The sequence below is a fragment of the Pichia membranifaciens genome (genome assembly GCF_001661235.1).
Source record: "Pichia membranifaciens NRRL Y-2026 unplaced genomic scaffold PICMEscaffold_5, whole genome shotgun sequence".
Lineage (NCBI taxonomy): Eukaryota > Fungi > Ascomycota > Pichiomycetes > Pichiales > Pichiaceae > Pichia > Pichia membranifaciens.
In genome coordinates, this window is record NW_017566986.1 from 1,391,616 (window position 1) to 1,399,617 (window position 8,002).

An 8,002-nucleotide genomic window follows, 5' to 3' on the forward strand; every position below is an offset into this window, starting at 1 on the left:
TATCTCATATATTGAGCAAATGCTATTATTAAAAGCTTGCCACAACAACGGGAGAAAATTTTCTTGTAGGGATGAAAGCAAGGTTCAGGGCCAAAACTGGCAGCGCAAGAGTTAGAATGTATTAATACAATGAGTAAAAGCTTGCACATAACGATATAAATAGAGCTATTTCAAAGCAACCTAATTGAATCTATTTGTAGCTCTAACTTTAATAAATTTGCTAACCGAAATACAGACACCTAAAAAAAAAGAGTTTTTGACTCTGAGATGATTTAAAAGGCCATGATCCGTAATAATGGTTTTGTTTAGCATCCAAGCTGGGCAACAATTCAGGTGCAAAGTCATTTTGAGTTGACTTTATCTGTACTGGTTTCTTCGGCCCAAGAATAAAGTGTTAGCGACTGGATTCCAACACTTGCCTTCCTCTTTTGTCTTTCCTTAACTGTCTGTCAAACAAGCTCTATACCATTGTCCACTTACATGCTTCATATTTGAAGCTGAATAAACAGTGGGTAATTTGGGCGTTCTTATCATTGGTGATACAAAATTGAAAAAGAGATGGAGATTATGCTATTAGTCAAATAAGTTGGACTTTGCGCAATTTAAATTCTCCGCTGACGTTACTCATAGGAAAAGAAAACAGTTGCGTAGAAAACTTGCGGTTCGGTAAGAGCAAACTAGGTTTGCTCATGTAATATCCGTGAAGACCAGTCACAAGAACCAAATATAGCATCCGTGGATGAGCTTCTAGTTTATTTGTTACTTGCTTACAGTAAAAGAGCTCGATAAAAATTGGGTCACTTAACATTCTGGCTCTTGAAGAGATTTCTGTTAAAATCCTGTGCCGAAATGGAAATAATTCCAGCAATCAGGGATTCTCGACACAGGCCTATAAGATTGTAACATGAAACGAGATCCATATAACTATTAGGCATCAAAGTTATCTATACCTTGTGGATAAGCTGATGAGAATCATTTAAGTTTACACCAGTTTTCTGTTTGAATGGAAGGGGATACTCCTCACTCGTAAGATGCGAAGTTTGCTGTAAATATTCGGTTGGTATTAAGTCGTATTCATGTCTAAGCCTCCTATTTCTCTATAGGTGTGCGGAGTATAGAGAAACAATATCAGTGAAAGTCGAACACGAAGGGAAGAAATCTTTTGTTGCCATTTCAAGGATCTCAGCTAATTGGAGAATTCTTTTCCAATAGCATCTTTTATGACCTCCGCGGAATAAATAAACATACTCGAGCATGCTTGAAATAGTTGCAATATGAGTGGATAACCTACTTTTCAATTTTTGCTGAAAAAGGGGCCTTCCAATAATATTCCTGTGAAATGTAAATAGGTAAGGAGACTTTTGAGTTCTCGGCCTTAACTTGAATGTGAGTCTTGTAATACCATCAGGCTTGCGATTGATCACTGAACAGTCTTTGGCCACATGACCTATCTTCTGACACTTATAGCACTTCAGTCTGTTGACAGTTGCCTTCCGGGAGATAGCAGGAAACGCCAAACCACGAGTAGGAACGAGATCTTACGAGGTGTTTTCAATTGTTGACAACGAAATATTTGGTTTGGAGCATCAAGCACCCGGGCATATGCCTGTTCAGACCTGAACATCCGTAGATAGAGTTAACTCATGATTTGCACACTATCCTTCGTGTTTTGAAAGTGAGCACAGATATCTTCTAGCAATGTTAAAGTATTTTCATTGGGAGGCTTACTCACTGAAGCGTCAATCGGTCTTAATCAACTGAAGTAGCTCATATCCGAACACAAATTCAGACTGATACTTAATCAACACAACTTGGACCGCAAATTTCAACATTAACTGAAGGTTCAGAACCATGACTCATTAGCTGATTTAGCGACTGATACCAGCAGATCTCCAGGTATGAAGAACGCATCAAGGTGCCTTGAGCAGCAACAAGCATGAGTGTATGATGATACCACTCGGGATAATTGATCGATAAAAACAGTCATGCTTTCATCTCTAGGACAAGTGAGAGCAAAAAGGCTCATAGCCTGTTGAAGTCTGTTAATTCTTTACTGAGTATCCATCATTAGTAATGTCTCTTTCATTATGTTTGTTGCTTATTTATATATAACTAATATAATTAACCTACAAACTAATACTCTCAAACATGACGTCGGCTATCCTTTTCTGTTTTAGATTACTTTGATGCCTTGTCAATATAAGGTTCTTATCTCTTATCTCTTTCTTTTTAGCTTGGGCATCTTGTCTCAACATAAGCATTTAGGTGGCGCCAACTATGTCAGCTGTGGACTTGAATATACACAAAAAAGTTGAAGACTGCTTGTGGATCTGCTTTTGGAGTTATTCAACTAATCATATCCAAATGTTGGGTTATACATCTTTTATACGATTCTGATGATGTACATTTCTATTGAATATTTAATCAGTCCGGAAAGAAGTGTTGAGGCGAGACGCCGAAGCCAATAAGTGTAGTATTTATACACTTAGAGGTTTGTCCTTTGTATTTATGTTTGAGAGTATTAGTTTGTAAGTTAGTTATATTAGCTATACATAAATAAGCAACAAACATAAGCACTAAGATATATTACAAACAATGGATATTCAATTTAGAATAAACAGATTACAATAGGAACTATACTTTTTTCTGCGAGTTAAAAATGCTTAACTTGGCAATTGGAAGCGAGTGAGGACCACAAAAAGTTTTATTCATTTTTGTGCAGCTGGGTAACACGTAGGTTGACAACTTGCTTTATGCAGCTTTTGGAACTCTGGTTAAATTGATGATAGCAAGTTGTTTTGTTTATAAAAGGACTTGCTATTGAATTTTGATACTAAAAGTGACTTAAACCTTACTTTTATTGCCTACAACCTTAACCTCCATTATCTGAACTACCTAAAACTTGATTTCTGATCCAGTGTGAACCAGCAGAGTTTGTTTCTTGACCGATTTTCAACAAGCCAAATTTAGGTCTTGATTCGAGTAAAAATTGGCGCTGTAACTAAAAACAAAATATATCTCAAGTATTAAAATCAACTATCATTTTCAATCCTGTTACTAATTTGAATGTTATCAGGTATTGTATAGCTATTAAGATGACATAATGGGTTGTCTGGCGGTCAGGGTGTTAGCAATACTCAATGATTAATGCAAAATTATAGTGCAGTACAGTTTTTAAGCTCTAACTCTATACATTCTGCTAATGGATTTAATCAGATAGACTTTTTCCTTATTGGATTGCTTGTTCCTCTTGAACTGGAAAATGGTGCACTGTTGCAAAAGAAAAGAAAAACATACAAGCATAATTCAAACGTCTCGTAACATTTAAAATTGCTTTGTACAAACTCAAGTAGTTAGCTAAAAAGATCAGGAAGTTTTAGGGTCTGAAAATTTGAATTTTCAATTTTTAGTTGGGGCTATAAAACTTACACAGTGCCAAATAAAACAAGCTTTCCTACCAAAATAATTCAGCCGATTGTTTGAGATCTTTTTCAAATGGTGGCTACAGAATATGTTAAAGGTTTGTTGACTTTCTGTAAATAAAATCATTGATGAATGCTTTGTAAAAGCTGTGTCACAAAGAAATAATGTAATCTTTTGAAAATAAAGTAGGTTTAATAAATAAATTTGTGGTTTCTTTGAAGGAAATGAAGTGCTCCAGCAATAGAACTCCCTTTTTTTTGAAGTCATTAATATGCTAACGTGTAACTCAAAATCCTCTGACTTTTCACTCGATATATCAAGCTCTGCAGTTGTGAGAACCTTATTACAAAGATAGATGTTATGGCACCATAAAAGGGGTATTTAAAGAATAACGTAATGAACTATTGGTAGATCTTATCATTGTTTAGATCTAAGGAAATGAGCGATAAAAGGTTAACGTGTTTCCTTTGAGGTCTGTATAGCAAAGCAGAGCAATTTGAGATAGGCATTGAATTTTTTTGAAAGACTTTTTCATCATTTGTAAAATGGATATGAAACTACTAGTTTTCAAATCATGTGGATGGTCAATGAACCAAATTAGCTTTTTCTAGCAATCAGAGAGATGGAGATTATGAACTGATGAATAACTTTGATGTGGTAAAAAATTTACTTAACATGACGATGATGATGCTGGTCAGATTAGATCTATACATCATAGATAGAAAACAGGCTTTAATAGGAACCCATCAACGCAAAACATTAATACGCCTTATGGATTATATTATCTATTTTTGTAACATTTTTAGGAGCGCATTGACACCTATATCGAGTGATTCACCAAAAGCATAGTTTATTTTAGCTTATTTATTGTTTGCATATTTTGAGCTTTAAGTACTCAAAGTTTAGTTCGGCAATAATAAAAAAGCCCCAGAAGCACTGAAATGTTAATTAAAAGCCAAAAAAACTTTAATCCTAGGTCTTTCTAAAGATTATCCGATGGCGTAGTGTGATAGTAAAATGCTTTTCATCAAAGCTAGAGGCTTTCTTCCTCATATATGCCATGCAAGACCAGGAAAAAAATGCAATGATTGGTGCTACCAATGGGCTACAAAATTTATATCTTTTACTCGAACGTTCAAAAACTCATTTGCTTTGACTCTAATAAAAGAATTGTTTCACAAGACAATCATGAAATGATTGTGGTTTGGTAGCAACAATTTATTGATCATTTCAAAAGACCGTACATATAAACTTACACCCACAACACACAACATTAGGAAGGGATTGAGTACACTCTTGTATATCTTGAGAAGACTATGTACAAAAATTATAAGTAAGTAGGTATGAATTGTGAATAAGCTAAGTAAAACAATTTTAAGTAGCCTTGGTTAATAGTAGAAAAGTAATCAAAAGCGTTAAAACAAGTTGAAACTAGAGACAAGAGGAGCAATATGAACAGGGTGTGCTGTTGCTATTATCTGTTGAGATAAGATGCCGAAGCCAATAAGGATCGAGAGATAAGAGATAAGAATCTTATCATGATAAGGCATCTTAGTTATGATAAGGCATCTAAGTAATCTAAAACTGGAAAGGGTATAAGTGTATAAATACAAGAGGTTTGTCCCTTGTATTTGTGATTGAGAGTATTAGTTTGTAGGTTAGTTATATTAGTTATATATAAATAAGCATCAAGTATAATATAAAGTGAACAATATACAATGGATATTCATAACAGAATAGCTAGACTTCAACATTATTAGAAGCAGATGTCTTGTCCTCGTCTGAGAGCAACAATCCATCGGGTCTAGGGACCTGTAGCTTCTTGATATCAACACCGTCACAAGGAATGTTGTTAGCGGCTAATTTTGAAAGTAGTGTTCTGTTGGCTTCAAGGGATAGGTTCAAGTGGGCTTCCAACACCGTGACATAGGATTCCAACTGCTCCACATGCTTTCTCTTTTTTTCACGAGAGGCATGTGCTGCTTTTCTGTTCCGGATAATTCTTTCTACTCTACTCTGCTCTTTCTCAGCTTCTGCTCTAGCCCTTTTCCGAGGGAGCAAGTGGCTACCATTGCTATTGACATCAATGAGTTCCGCTGAAAGTTTGCGGGAAAAGTTAGAATTGTCGGATAGTGGAGAGGACATGGTTTATAACATTTGATACTGGAATTGTTTGTGCTCGGGAGCCGTGGACTTCTTTTCGCGGGGTGAGAGAGGTGTATGTCTGGCAAAAGAATGGGCGTCAAAGAGCACAACAACCTGCAGCCGCCCCTACAATGGGTTCGTTCGTCCAAGAAGCTGGGCGCCTCTGCCTATTTATACTGCTCGCGCATTATTCGTCTACATTCCAGGGGAAGAAAGGGGCAAAACCAAAAATAAAGAGCTGCAGGTCATTTTATCAATCTTCCTGAGTGTATAACTGCAAAAAGCCAAAAAAAATACTTGAAAATATTGCACGAGATTAAAGGAGCGGGCAGACAGATTTGGATCAAATTTTCTTAATAGAGAGGAATTAGAGCCTTAATAATACCACAAGGTTTAAGGGAATATGTCGCACAAAGCTTTTTTTTTAATTTTATCTTGTGGTAAGTTGCCCAGCTGTTTCAAAAAAGAAAGAATTCTGGAGAAACTTAATCATTTTCAGCTTTGGCACAAAGACGTTTCCTTTTGACCTTTGTATCTGATTCCAAGAACACAGGCATTAGCTTAATTTAGAAAAATCGAGCCTTATATTATGTCTCCTACATGTGGTAAGTTAATGGCAATAAAATGAACCTTGAAATATCCTCGAATCAAGCGTAAAGTGTTTCTGTATTTTTTGAGATACACGCTCCGGAATTAAGCACAATATTTGTTTTTTCTGTCTCCAGAATTTGCCATGCTTAATCGGACCACTCTTGGATTATATAAACTGTTCTGGAATGACTCATAGTCTTAGGCTCTAGTTTTGGATTCTTGATTAGTTTTGGCTACAACAGAAAATGCCCATCACATGAATGAATAACTGTCACTACTCATTCCTTACCATTAACAAAATGCAGTAGATAAAAGCTTGAAAAATCTGAAGTTTCAAGCATACTCAGAATTGCAATCAAGTCAAAAGAACCAGATAGATGTGAGCAAATCATTAGTTAAAGTGACTATTTTATGTGCAGCCTAAGTAATTAGGTGGTTTCTACACGATAATGAAAAAGTTTTAGATGCGATTGTAGTGATCGGCGCCTTAAAACATACTCTCTACCAAAGCTCAAATGACTTTCTTTATCCGCAGACCCTAATCATACTAAAACAAATAACCCAAAACTGTAAGAATTGCACTGCGCTCAAGAAGTGCAGACCAATTCCGTTATTTACGGCTAACCGCAAAATAATTCTGAAGATTACTATGCTGGGAAAACATAAAAGATAGTCTCACTCCGTTAATTATTGCTTCAGTATTCATGTTAGAATACTTCCATTCTGCTACTTGATTCTTGTTTTAAGATAAATCTTTTATATAATTTTATTAATACCAATGTTTATATTTTTGTATTTATATACATTTCTTATCAGCCGATCTACTTGTTTTGAACTAGTTGAATGCTGTTGTAATCTAGCTATTCTGTTATGAATATCCATTGTATATTGTTCACTTTATATTATACTTGTTACTTATTTAAAAAACAACTTATACAACTCTTAATAACAAATAATTATAAACACAGATAGGAGACAAAACCTCTCCTATTTATACACTCATGACGTCGGCTAATCTTTCCAGTTTTAGATTACTTGATGCCTTGTCATTCTAAGCCGTTAATCGGATGCCTTGTCATTACAAGACTCTTCTCTAATGCCTTGTCTTTTATAAGCCTCTTTCTCTAATTTATTGATACTTATTGACTTCGGCATCTTATCTCAACAAATGCCTCAGAATTATACGGATTTCATTTAATGTAGATCTATAACTACTGGATCTTTTTTTCCTTGAGAGTAACATCTTAGTTTATCAGAGCATGGTATCAGCTCATACTAAACTCATTTCTAACTGTTGAATCATCCAGTAAAACTAGTGGTTGTGGGTCAACAGTTAATTGGCTTCTCTTCAGGATCCATTATTTCAAAGGTAGTAGATAGTATCTCTTGTTTATCTTTTGAAATCTTGTTAAACACAACTTTCAGAATGTCATACATTTTGTTGTAATCTAGCTTGTTGAGATAAGATGCCGAAGTCAATATCAATAAATTAGAGAAAGAGGCTTATTAAAGACAAGGCATTAGAAAAGAGCCTTGTAATGACAAGGCATCAAGTAATCTAAAACTGGAAAGATTAGCCGACGTCATGAGTGTATAAATAGGAGAGGTTTTGTCTCCTATCTGTGTTTAGAATCATTAGTTATTAAGAGTTGTATAAGTTGTTTTTAACTAAGTAACAAACATAAGAAAAAGTGTACATATACAATGGATATTCATAATAGAATAGCTAGACTTCAACAGGTTATGAGCCAATTCGCTCTCACTTGCCCTAGAGATGAGAGCTTGAAGCTTTCTTCGTCTATGAACTATCCTAAATGGAACAGTTACACTGGTATGCTTGTTG

At 35.2% G+C, this 8,002-nt stretch overlaps 1 protein-coding gene across 1 annotated transcript; it reads right to left on the reverse strand.

Annotated features, from left to right (window-relative positions):
* Positions 1–5,163: 5,163 nt before the first annotated feature.
* On the reverse strand, positions 5,164–5,568 carry PICMEDRAFT_74258 (hypothetical protein; the record flags this gene model as incomplete). Its single annotated transcript, XM_019164723.1, has 1 exon — positions 5,164–5,568. One exon carries the CDS (start codon positions 5,566–5,568, stop codon positions 5,164–5,166), a length of 405 nt encoding a protein of 134 aa, XP_019016611.1.
* Between the last annotated feature and the right edge of the window lie 2,434 nt (positions 5,569–8,002).